At 31.9% G+C, this 14,048-nt stretch overlaps 1 protein-coding gene across 1 annotated transcript in view; it reads left to right on the top strand.

Moving 5' to 3' along the window:
• Positions 1 to 14,048, top strand: part of LOC123261237 (acetylcholine receptor subunit alpha-like 1) — a 152,470-nt gene that overhangs the window by 38,628 nt on the left and 99,794 nt on the right. Inside the window, exon 2 of the mRNA XM_044722789.1 lies at positions 6,159 to 6,434. Within this exon, the coding sequence (XP_044578724.1) occupies positions 6,177 to 6,434 (258 nt within the window). The 5' untranslated portion in view covers positions 6,159 to 6,176. The remainder of the gene's footprint in view (positions 1 to 6,158; positions 6,435 to 14,048) is intronic.

Raw genomic sequence — 14,048 nt, forward strand, 5'->3', positions numbered from 1 at the left:
GAATATTGCGAGGATTAATTTATAATAACTCTAAATATAGCTCATTCCCACAGGGGGTTGCGGGGGTGAATATCCCCCGTAACAATGAAAATTTAAAATTTCCGAGCTATAGCTCCTATAAGGTCGAAATTTGGTAAGAATCTTTTCTATGTGATGGAGAAATTATCTAAGAGCGGATTTTATGACAATCTACTCCTAATATGGATAGCGGGGTTGGGTGTTAACAATGGAAATTGTAAATTTCCGAGCTATAGCTCCTACAGACTCCAAAACTCGGTAGGAGTCTTCTGTGTGTGATGAAGAAGTAATCTAAATGAGGATTTTACGACAACCTGACCTAAATAAGGATTGCAGGGGTAGATATTAACAATTAAAATTCAAATTACCTAGCTATAGTTCCTATAGACTTCAAATTTGGTAGAAATCTTCGTGTATAATCTTCGTGTCAAGTTCAGCTAAGAATGGATTTAATTAATTAAATTCCAACCTCAATAGGAATTGTGGGGGCGTTAACAACGAACAATTTTTATTTCCAAACAATAGTTTCATATGCATATATTTCATATGCAGACTGTGTCAGAGAGATGAGTAGAATAGAAAAAATGTTGTTGTTTATAAATTAGAACTTTTTGAAACATGAAATTTAGAACATGTCTATTAAATTTCAATAAAATTTACTAAAAATTTCCTTGCAACAATCGTCTCTTTGGCAGCGGGGAAAATGTCATTGTAAGGTTTCCAAAACTTAACACACTGATAGAAGGATTTATTTGTATTAAAAAAATATTTGTTAATAGTTAACAAATCATTTATTAGAGACCATTTTTTAGTATCAAACAAATATTTCTTAGTATTTAAAATGATTTGTTTGTATTTAATAAATCAGATATTCATTTATTAAATATTAATAAATCTTTTTAAATACTAAGAAATATTTGTTAAGGACTAAAAAGTGGTCTCTAATAAATGATTTGTTAAATATTAACAAATATTTTTAACTATAAACAAATCCTTCTATCAGTGCATTACATGTAGTTATTCAGTCAACGGACTAAGAATTTAGCATACATGTTATCACTAGGGCCAGGGACTGCTGCGAAAGTCCTGGCCCTACTGATCACATAACGGATAAATTGTTCTTATTGCAGGATCGCGGAAATATAACAGATTAAAATGAATAAATTTTCTAAACACTTGATATGTGAAAAATAAATTTGGCTACTTATTTAAATAGAATTCGTAAAAAACATATTAAATTTGTTTTCTATAAAAAATGGATGTAACTAAGAAAATTTTAAGTAACAGCAAAATTCGTCGCACTTGAAGGTAGATAGATTTCAACTTCACTTATGAGACTTGCAATGACCTTAACTAAAACTTTCAATGCTCATTTGGAATCTGTGCAAATCAAAAAAATTAGGAAAACGGTTGACCCTAAGGGCCTTAATAATTGTTATTTTTCTATTAAATAAAAAATTCGTTATTGTTATTTACAATTTTTTCGAATGGTCTATTTTGCCCTAAATCTATAAAATCAGCTGAAAAATATGATTTTTACTTTATTAATCATGATTAGGTTATGAAATTAAAAGATAACTTCTGTTTTAGAACTTTTTAGTTGCTCATTTTGCCTTTGTTTCCACTCGTAGGGCTAAAAATGCATCAATAACCCGAATTTGTGATGATTAAAAAAAAATTAGAAAAATAAATTTTTGGTCAATTTTTGAGGTGGGCCGTCTTGCCCCACCCTCCTCTACATCCACACACACACACACACACACACCACCGCGGGAATAGTCAGGGAAGCTTCCTAGGACCTCGAAACGTCGAGATTCGATGAAAACTCGATTTTCGTAAAACGGGGTGAAAACAATAACTTCCCGATTTTTGAAAATCTTCTATTTTCTTAGCGGGAAGTTAAAAATATCGCCCTAAAATGACACACCCTAATGTATATATGAAAAATATATCCAAATGCATGTGGGTATTCAAATGAAAGCTTTTGATGAGTGTAACATCGAGATCAGCTTACATCTTTAAAAACGTCAATAGTTAACAAAGTATATACAGTGCAATTTAATAAAAGTCATTATTTAATAAAGCAAAATTTTATTTATTTATAGTTCACATATTTTATCCTATTCATTTAAGTGAGAATATTGGCGTAAAAATAAAATGTAATTTTGTTTCTTAAACTTGTTTATAATGAATGATAAAAAAGGGGTACATTAATTTTGAAAAAGTTTTTTGGTTGTCTGAAAGGTACATTGTGAGCGCATAAATGAGAATCTTTATGGGTTTTTTTTCGGACAACCCTTCATAAATCTCCAGGAGATAATGCGAAAAACGAAAAAGTATAAACTATAAAAAAATGTAAAAGTATAAGCCGAGAAACGTTGAGACAAAGTAAAAAATAAAAAAATAAGCGAGTAGAAAAGTAGAAAAGGGAAGCGTATAGTCAGACTAGCAGCTGGGCATCTGCCAGCCAGTCTCGTTGGATTTTTCTTCGGGTGGTCATATATAGAGAAGAGTTGTGTCTAATGCAAAGTATAGTCACACTGAGTACACTGACTGCAGACTATATAAGACTTTTTAGCCATCTCTTTTTGTAAATCCTCGGCACTAATTCTCTCTCATTCTTTACTTTTACTCAACTCGGAGCCACAGCCAGAGTCGAAGCTGGAGCTGGAGCTCTTGCAACCGCAGAGTTCATGGAGATGATGCAGTAAAAAAATTCACGCTCACGTACTTCACCACTTAAAGAGTCGAGTAGTCTTACGTGACATGAATACACCAGACATTGACAGAGACCGAGAAAATACCAACTTTTGTTCATTTATTTTATTTTATTTTAACATTATTTTTTATTTCTTTACTATTGCTGCTTTATTCCTTCATATTTAACTGAAGCGCTCTGGAATAATAAACTCGGTCTTCTTTATCTTTTTTTTTATCCCCGTTCTTTTGAATCAGTTACCGCAATCTCTTTAAACCATTTAATTATTATTCTTCTCCAAAGTATTTTATCCGTTTAAATAAATTTATCTTCCTTTCTTATACTCATATTTTAATTACAAATAATTGAGTAAATTCAACTACCCAGTAACGGTTCAAGTGCCGCTCAGAATTGTTTATTATAAATAATACGGTTTTGTTGTCACGTACAAAGTCGATTAAAAATAAATTTTCTAATAATTCCAAGCGTAATAATTACTTTTAAATTATTAGACACAGAGAAAAATTGAATAACAGCTCGCGGCTGACGTCTATATATCCATTATAATAATTGGTAAGCATTTAACAGACCGTATAGTATTTTTCAATGAGTTTGGCAGATAACACGAAAAATTCAATAGTTAAATCCACCCGCATTGTTTATAATTCACATTACCTAAAATCATTTAAAAGCAATGAGCAATATTTTCTCTGCCTTTTGTGTTACTCTATCAACAAATTCCGGCTATTTCGACGATAACAGTAACATGACTAAATAAAAGACAAATAAAAATAATTCACAAAATGACTATGTATTTATTGATGCATTAAATTTCTTGTACAAATTGCCCCATAATTCTGTATTTACATCCTGTATTGTCTGTCATTATTATTGTAGTTTTTAAATTTTATTTACACACTTTTGCGCGTTAGATTTTACGATCCGTCGAACGGAAAGGTGACACAGTTTGCTCATTAAGCATATTTATATACAAATGTTAACTGATGAATCAATTCAATTGGATTTGTATTTATTGAAAAAAAAAAAAATATGTCATTACGCTTATTTTTTTATTTGCCCTCTCGTTTTAATTTATTGATCCCCTCTTTTTATATAAAATACAAACGCCGGATGTGATCTATCTATCTCATTTACTATCAGCCGTTGTTTACCAAAATCACCGTAAAACACGATTATCTACATCTACATACATCGGATAGGATACTCGTTTCCCGATCAGTTACCCATGCAAGTGTGAACAAATTTGTGTTTTGTGTGGCTGGTTTGCTGTCATCGCATTTAGTTTCTTCTCTTAACCCATTATTCAATACTTAGCAGCCAATAAATATTATTTGTAATCAATTAAATAACGCTAAATCAATACCCATTTAAACTATCCTCTTCACATATGTGCATTTATGTTTATTCACTTGGCCCCTCTCACCAAATTTATAATCAATGACAAAACCCAAAAAGTAATTATTCTACCCGAGTCGAAATTTAAATCGTAGATTCAACGTATTGAACGTTCAAATCGTAGGTTGAGCGTATTAGACGTTGAAAACGTAGGATCAACGTATTGAACGTTGAAATCGTCATTTGAAAGTAATGGAGTTAAAAACGTATTTTGAACGTATCCAACGTATTATAAATGTGAAGAGAACCAATAATGGGTGGAAATAAGTAATATTAAAACTACTCAAATAACTACACATGTTTGAAACGTAAATAGACAAAAAAAATTTTTTTTTTAGTTTTGTTAGGGAGATTTTACATTTCTTAGCTTAATTTACCATTTTTGTTGACGGAAGTGTTTTATCGAAATTTTTTACCCTCGGAATGGTTTCCAAAATTATGTAAAATTTTATGAAATATCATTCATACGATTTTATACCAAAAATAGCCTCATAAATCTGTATATAAAATGATAACTTTTTATCCAATTTTATGAAATTTTGTACCACTGGATTTTTACAAAAAAAAAAATAAAATTTTTAATTTCCCGCTAAGAAAATTAAAAATGTGTAGTTATTTGAGTAGTTTTAATATTACTATTTTCACCCATTATTGGTTCTCTTCACATTTATAATACGTTGGGTACGTTCAATATACGTTTTTAACGTCCGTTACGGTCAAATGACGATTTCAACGTTCAATACGTTGATCCTACGTTTCCAACATCTTATACGCTCAACCTACGATTTCAACGTTCAATACGTTGAATCTACGATTTAAATTTCGACTCGGGTACTGATCAGATTATAATTACAAAAAATATTTTAGATTAATTAAAAAGAAGCGCAGACCCTTTGACATTTGTCCTGCTAAATTTAAACTTAATTAATTAATAGTAATGACGGTAATAATAATAGCGTTGTTAATTAAAATATAATTCCGTACTTCTGAGCCACTGGATGTGGAATGCGATTAATGTTGACAAGCGACCAAGAGATAGACACACATACACACACCTTTGAGAGTGGTATTGAACTGGGTTGAATTATGGAATCTAGAGTCGACAGGAATATCTACAATAGAGAGAACAGAGATATCGATTGGTTTAACAATCACGATAAATTCGATCCAAGGTATTCAAGTATACAATCAATAATCCAAGCTCTATTGCAACTACAACACTCACATAGACGTATAGGTGTATCCGATCTTGATGCTCCTGCTTGAATCCGTTGGCCTCTTCGAAGCATTGTATAATATCATAATACCCTGAATCTAGAGTATCAAGTAATCCTCAACTCTAACTAAAGAAATATTGTTAAGCAGACAATTTTTTGCCAAAATAAATCGAGATTTGTTTGTGTTTGTTGAGGATAAAGATTGTTGAGATAATGATGTTGATTGATTAGCAAGACTACAGTATGATTGCCAGGAGAATTGTAAGCTCTGTTCAAATAAATTGAATCGTTTGAGTGTTTGCAGATGATGTCTTTATCAGATTTATCGAGGTTACAGCAAACTGTGCGATCATTAGGGTGTATATATAGTTTACAGAGGTATTAGGTGTACCGGAGGCTTGACTTTGGCTTCAATCCCGGCTATTGTTTAAGACATTGGAGCTGTAAGCCCGATGTGTACCTGTCAATATCAAACACTTAAACACTTGCCATCGCTGACAGGGTACTTTGGGATTTACTTGATATAACAGAATTACCAAAGACAAAATTTGAATTGACAATAAGCCCCGATTAAATCAGATAACTTTAAATTTTAGTAAACTTTAGTATCCTTCTAGTTATTAATTAGACTAGAAATTATAATTAGATAGACACAGAGGAACTTAATAATTGTCACTTGTGGTTTAACAACTGTGCTGTGAATGTCAGAAGCACAAAGTAGTTAATTAATATTAACTACCTTACTGTATAATAACACATGATGAATAATGGTTAATGTTTAATGGTTAATTGTTAATTGTTTGTTGAAGGGGTGGACACGGCGTACGATGGTCAGAGATGCTTGGACGGACTACGGTGGGAAAGGCGAGTGGCGACGGTGGTCTAGGCTGGGCGGATTGTTGGCCATGGCGGTTATCATGTCACTTATTGTTGCGTCATTGCCAGGTGCAAGCGCAAATCCTGATTCAAAGCGCCTTTATGAAGACCTGCTGTCCAATTACAATCGCCTTATCCGGCCAGTCGGCAACAACAGTGATCGCCTCACGGTTAAAATGGGCCTGCGTCTATCTCAGCTTATTGACGTCGTAAGTTTTTATTTATTATTATTATTATCTGTATTATTAAGAGAATAAGAAAAATTTTGTTTCCAAGATAAGCATATGATAAAATCGGTTTTTTTTAGTAAAATTTAGTCATTGCAAAGGTCTTGACTTGAATTTGTGCCTTTTCAAGGTTTCATATCATTCTCACCGATAGTCAATTTATTATGATAAGTATTTAGGCTGCATTCGAAAATGCTCTATCTCTAGATACATATTTAAGAAATGACCTTGTATCTCGTCAACTATTGACATTTTTAAAGATATAAGCTCATTCTGATGTTACACTTATCGAGACCTTTCATTTTAGTACCCACATCAATTTTTCATATATTTATATATATTATATCTATTAGACTGTGCCAAATAATTCGAAGATTTTTTTTTTTTCGGTCCCATATCAAAATTTCGTTGAGAGTTACGAAAAAAAAAATTGTATTAAAATTTGAGTCCTTTATCTTCATTTTTCAGTTAGCGCTCGCAAAAAGAAGAATTTTCGCCAAAAAAAGTTTTTTTTCCCTTATTTTTTGGTTATAGAAAATTCAATATACCAAATATGAAAAAACCCTTGGTATGATTTTGTAGGAAATTAAATTCTCTACAAAGATTATTTTTTGTTGAATTTAAAGAATCAACAGCTTCTTTTTAATAGCTAATTTAACTAAAATTTGTTCGATAATTTTTGTTTTCAATTATTGATGGACACGTATTAAACTACTTTTTAACGAAAAGAACTAACTAATACTATCTAATACTAACTAACTAATAAGTCACGTAAGTAGTTATAATCACGTCAAATTTACGCTCTATATTTTAAGCATTCTTCTGCCTTTGTATGCCCACGGGCATTTCTGTTTCAGATTTTGTTGCATACTCTTTACTGCAACCCTCACAGGTTGCAAAAAAAACTTCGATTTTCCTGAAACAGAAGCTGAGTAATAAACTTTCATATTATTGGCAAAGAAATTTTGAGGTTACTGTGCTATTCAGCGTAAAGTGATTTTAGTTCGTCCGGTGTTATAGCGCCAGTGTCTTATTTATTGACGTCTATATACACTTCTCTGATTATCATCGACTTAGAAGCAGTTAACAAAATTTATAGGTGGCGTCACTGGAACCTGACTATAGTATTTTGTTTACATCAGTCAGCTGTCAAAACAAATCGAAACATAAACTTCTACGCTAACTATCCGTCATCACCCAGTGTCTCCTGTTATGCTCTGTGTTAGATGTAAGAGGGTAGCAAAAGTTAACAAAACTTGTCTGACTTGTAAATCTTCTTATCACCCTAGTTGTCTTACGGAAGCGTTGAAATTCAAGCCACCAACAAATTGCTGTGTGATATCATTTAAAGCTCCATTATCTCCACTTGAAGTGACAGCAAATTCATCTAGACGCACTAGTTTTGTTAGATCTACAAGTCAACGGTCATTACTTTCCAGCTTTAAATCAATTGATTCATCGCCTAAAACTCCACCTATTTCAACTGTGTTAGAAGATTCTGTCTTCACATCATCAGCCATGGATCAACAGTCATTGACCACTAGAAGTAAAACTACCTCTTCAAGTGATTCTGGTAAAATGAATGAAACTATCAGCACTTCCCAAGAGTCAAGTTCTTTAAATGATAAACCTGATTGGACAAACTTTACCCTCGATCAGAAAATGAACTTATTACTTGATATGTCATTCAAAAACAGCTTCGAGATTCGTAAAGTTTCTCAAGATCTTAGTCAACACACTGAAGACATAAAAACTATAATGACAACTTTAAATAAAAATAGTGCTGATATAAAAAGTCTTTCAACAAATCTTAACACTAGGGTCATTCCACGTCAAATCGACCAATAGAAACTGCAATCATGCTTTGAACATCTTATGGAAAATGATTCTGACACAATTAAAAATAAACAATTGAACATTGACGAAACTCCTGAATTAACCGGAAAAGAAATAATAAATCAGCTAAAAGAAAAATTTAATAACTGCAGCAAAGTGAGTGAAAAATTACAGATTTTATCTGTTTTGCCTTTAAGTTGGTCAACAGAAAAAATTGTTGATGTTTTTGAAGCATCTACATACATGGTGAAAAAAGTAAAACAAAAAGTCAGTGAAGATGGCATTCTATTCACTCCACAAAGAAACAAAGGTCATTCATTATTAAAAACTACTGAAGAGAAAATTCAACAATTTTATCGAAATCAAGATGTAAGTAGAGAGTTACCAGGTAAAAAAGAATTTAAATCTGTTCATGAGAATGGTCAACGGGTTCCAAAACAAAAACGGCTGATTTTGGGTAATTTAAATGAAATTTATCAATTGTTCAAGCAGAAATACCCATTTGAAAGTCAGTTTTTCAAAATTTGCTAGTCTGAGACCCCCTGAATGTGTTCTAGCAGGTTCATCTGGCACTCACGTAGTTTGTGTCTGTCTCATTCACGAAAATTTTAAACTGTCATTTCATGGTGCAAAACTTGACAAATTAAAATGTAGCGATGAAAGTTAACCGTTTTCTTTATATCGAGATTGCTTGAAAATGGTTATTTGTCCTCGGCCTACGAGTGACTGCTATTTGGGAACCTGTAGTAACTGTCCTGGCTCGACAAAATTAAGAAGAACGATCGAAAATATTTTCAATGATAACTTTGTAGATGAAATAACGTATAAACAATGGACTCAAGTAGATCGATGTTCTTTGGAAACGATTGTGAAATCAACTGATGATTTCGTTGATAATTTGGTAGAATCTATTCCAAAATTCCTTCAGCATGATTTTATTGCTCGTCAACAGGCTGAATTTTTTCAAACTACGAAAAAGAATCTCGAAGTTGGACAAGTACTTGTTGTTGCTGAGTTCTCAGAAAATTACTCATTTTTACTTCAAAACAGTGTCCAAGGAGCTTATTGGAATAATAGTCAAGCGACAATCCATCCATTTGCTTGCTATTATAGATCCATTGATGAAAATGTCGACAATATAGTACCTCTAAATTTGATAATCATTTCAGACAACTTGACGCATAATACAACAGCAGTTTATAGTTTCCAGGAAGTACTGACATCGTTTCTGAAAAATAAAATCCCAAACATTTCTAAAATAATTTATTTTTCGGATGGTGCAGCATCTCAATATAAAAATCGGTACAATTTGCTGAACTTGCTGCATCATGAGGAAGATTTTCAAATACCAGCGGAATGGCATTATTTTGCAACTTCACATGGAAAAGGTCCAAGTGATGGTTTAGGCGGAACATTAAAACGGAAGGTTGACAGAGCCAACCTCCAATCTAAAGCTGACGACCAAATTCAAACACCTGATGAGCTATTCCAATGGGCAAAAGAAAATGTTCACGGAATCAATTGTGACTTTGTTTCAAATGAGCAGATTCAGCGTACTCAAAAAAAACTTAACCAGAGATTTAAAAATGCTCTGCCAGTACAAGGAATCCGAAATTGTCATGCCGCTATTCCCATTTCAAGTGATGTGATGAGAGTAAAAACCTCATCCTCATCTGAGGAAGGAAAGGATTTCCGGTTAAAAAATACAGATATCTACGAGTTCGTTGAAGAACCAGATATTAAAAGCAGGTAAAAATCTGAAATTTCTGTGTTAGTACTTTATCTATTTTAAGTTTGGGTTTAAAGATTTAAGTCATATTAACATTTTTCAGGTTAAGAAAAAGAAAAGGAGCAACAACAGTAACTGAAGAATTGAAGAAAAAAAAATTTTCGTAACAGAATGTCAAGTAAACTTACACGTAAAAAGCCCTATTAAATAAATTAATAACCAATAATAAACAAATATCATTAATGTTTTTTTTCTCATCATTATGCCACTAAATGAAATTTCAACTGTTCAAAATATCAAAATTACGCGATTTGCCAAACTGATTAAAAAAAAAAAAAAAAATTAAGAAAAAATTTTTTTTTAACAAATTTCAAAAATTCATATTTTTGAAAAAACAAAAAACACAGTTCCAAAAATTTCAGGATCTTTTAAGATTGGTACAAGGTAGTACACAAAAAAATTTGAGCCAAAAATCCGTCATCACCCAGTGTCTCCTGTTATGCTCTGTGTTAGATGTAAGAGGGTAGCAAAAGTTAACAAAACTTGTCTGACTTGTAAATCTTCTTATCACCCTAGTTGTCTTACGGAAGCGTTGAAATTCAAGCCACCAACAAATTGCTGTGTGATATCATTTAAAGCTCCATTATCTCCACTTGAAGTGACAGCAAATTCATCTAGACGCACTAGTTTTGTTAGATCTACAAGTCAACGGTCATTACTTTCCAGCTTTAAATCAATTGATTCATCGCCTAAAACTCCACCTATTTCAACTGTGTTAGAAGATTCTGTCTTCACATCATCAGCCATGGATCAACAGTCATTGACCACTAGAAGTAAAACTACCTCTTCAAGTGATTCTGGTAAAATGAATGAAACTATCAGCACTTCCCAAGAGTCAAGTTCTTTAAATGATAAACCTGATTGGACAAACTTTACCCTCGATCAGAAAATGAACTTATTACTTGATATGTCATTCAAAAACAGCTTCGAGATTCGTAAAGTTTCTCAAGATCTTAGTCAACACACTGAAGACATAAAAACTATAATGACAACTTTAAATAAAAATAGTGCTGATATAAAAAGTCTTTCAACAAATCTTAACACTAGGGTCATTCCACGTCAAATCGACCAATAGTTGGACTCGACCCCTTTCGATTTGGATAAATTTTGGTCAGAAGTTTTCTTTTATCCTATAACGAAGTTCTGCCAAAGGAAAAAAATTAAAAAAATTTTTTTCAAAAGTTATGCAAAATCCAAAATTTCACTATTTTCCATATTTTTTAAATTTATGTTTCAAAAATCTCGAAAACTATTGCAATTAAAAAAATCGCTTATGGTAAACTTCAAAGGGGATACTTGGGGCTATTAAAAAAAAAAATTTCCAAAAAAAAATTTTGAAAAATCTCCAATTTGTGAAATTTTGAATTTTTGAAAATTGTCAAAATTGACCGTCGACAATAAATTTTTGGCTCAAATTTTTTTGTGTACTACCTTGTACCAATCTTAAAAGATCCTGAAATTTTTGGAATTGTGTTTTTTGTTTTTTCAAAAATATGAATTTTTGAAATTTGTTAAAAAAAAATTTTTTCTTAAATTTTTTTTTTTCATTCAGTTTGGTAAATCGCGTAATTTTGATATTTTGAACAGTTGAAATTTCATTTAGTGGCATAATGATGAGAAAAAAAACATTAATGACATTTTTTGGGATCATTTTCAAAATAAAACTCGTAAAAAAAATGATACTGACACCTGTATTATCATTTGATGTTAAAGTAGAAGAAGTGGTGACATCTGTGGCGTGACGTTTGAATCTTTACGTGTAAGATAAAGTTAACCTTTCTGATTTTTATTTCGAAGACAGTCATCATTCTAAGTAAGTGTCTAGAAATAACTCTTTCTTCAAATTCTAAACTTATAACAATTATCTTATCAAGTGTTTAATTTGAGGACATTATCTAGTTAAAATTTTGAGTGCAGAAAAAATAAGAGATTAGTGATGGAAAATAAAAAGTGTTCGATTGGATTATTTAAGAATGAAATATGCTCTGAAGAAAAATTTATTAATTGCAAAGATTTTTCTGACGAAGATCAGATTACTCTGAATTCTAGAAGTGGTACAGATGTTAGTTTTATTTGCTCTCAACATGACAAACAGTATCGTATCAAATATACTTCAAATCAAAAATCTTGTGCTGATCCCTTTAAACTTCATGACAGTATAGTTCGTAAATCTTTGAGACCAGTCAGTTTAAAATTGTTCGAACAGTGTAAGATTAGGTTACCTTCCATTATACCGGGAAGTAAACTATGCATTTCGTGTACTAAAAGAGTCTGTAGTGAATTACCAGAAGATCAAAATGAAGTTGAAATATTTGAAAAAACTGTGAATGTCGAAGAAAGTCAACTAGTTGAGAGTGTCTCTGAAGATTCCGTTTCCAAATCATCAAAACCATCCGAAACACCTGACCAAGTAGGAACTCCAATATTAATTCAAAGCCTGGTGGACGAAAAAAATGTCCTCTAATTTATCTGAGAACTTGCAGTTGTCAAATGTGACAACTTCAACATCTGAAATGTGCAGCTCAACCGGTGAAGCTTTTACACCTACTGAAATACATCTAGATCGCCTTAATTCTATTGCCAAAATTTTTAATTTATCTCCTGTAAAAAAAAAAGATTTAGATCGATCAAAAACATACGATCAACGGAAATATCATGAGATGACATCGAAACTGCAATCATGCTTTGAACATCTTATGGAAAATGATTCTGACACAATTAAAAATAAACAATTGAACATTGACGAAACTCCTGAATTAACCGGAAAAGAAATAATAAATCAGCTAAAAGAAAAATTTAATAACTGCAGCAAAGTGAGTGAAAAATTACAGATTTTATCTGTTTTGCCTTTAAGTTGGTCAACAGAAAAAATTGTTGATGTTTTTGAAGCATCTACATACATGGTGAAAAAAGTAAAACAAAAAGTCAGTGAAGATGGCATTCTATTCACTCCACAAAGAAACAAAGGTCATTCATTATTAAAAACTACTGAAGAGAAAATTCAACAATTTTATCGAAATCAAGATGTAAGTAGAGAGTTACCAGGTAAAAGAATTTAAATCTGTTCATGAGAATGGTCAACGGGTTCCAAAACAAAAACGGCTGATTTTGGGTAATTTAAATGAAATTTATCAATTGTTCAAGCAGAAATACCCATTTGAAAGTCAGTTTTTCAAAATTTGCTAGTCTGAGACCCCCTGAATGTGTTCTAGCAGGTTCATCTGGCACTCACGTAGTTTGTGTCTGTCTCATTCACGAAAATTTTAAACTGTCATTTCATGGTGCAAAACTTGACAAATTAAAATGTAGCGATGAAAGTTAACCGTTTTCTTTATATCGAGATTGCTTGAAAATGGTTATTTGTCCTCGGCCTACGAGTGACTGCTATTTGGGAACCTGTAGTAACTGTCCTGGCTCGACAAAATTAAGAAGAACGATCGAAAATATTTTCAATGATAACTTTGTAGATGAAATAACGTATAAACAATGGACTCAAGTAGATCGATGTTCTTTGGAAACGATTGTGAAATCAACTGATGATTTCGTTGATAATTTGGTAGAATCTATTCCAAAATTCCTTCAGCATGATTTTATTGCTCGTCAACAGGCTGAATTTTTTCAAACTACGAAAAGAATCTCGAAGTTGGACAAGTACTTGTTGTTGCTGAGTTCTCAGAAAATTACTCATTTTTACTTCAAAACAGTGTCCAAGGAGCTTATTGGAATAATAGTCAAGCGACAATCCATCCATTTGCTTGCTATTATAGATCCATTGATGAAAATGTCGACAATATAGTACCTCTAAATTTGATAATCATTTCAGACAACTTGACGCATAATACAACAGCAGTTTATAGTTTCCAGGAAGTACTGACATCGTTTCTGAAAAATAAAATCCCAAACATTTCTAAAATAATTTATTTTTCGGATGGTGCAGCATCTCAATATAAAAATCGGTACAATTTGCTGAA

The sequence above is a fragment of the Cotesia glomerata genome, linkage group LG3 (genome assembly GCF_020080835.1).
Source record: "Cotesia glomerata isolate CgM1 linkage group LG3, MPM_Cglom_v2.3, whole genome shotgun sequence".
Taxonomy (NCBI): domain Eukaryota; kingdom Metazoa; phylum Arthropoda; class Insecta; order Hymenoptera; family Braconidae; genus Cotesia; species Cotesia glomerata.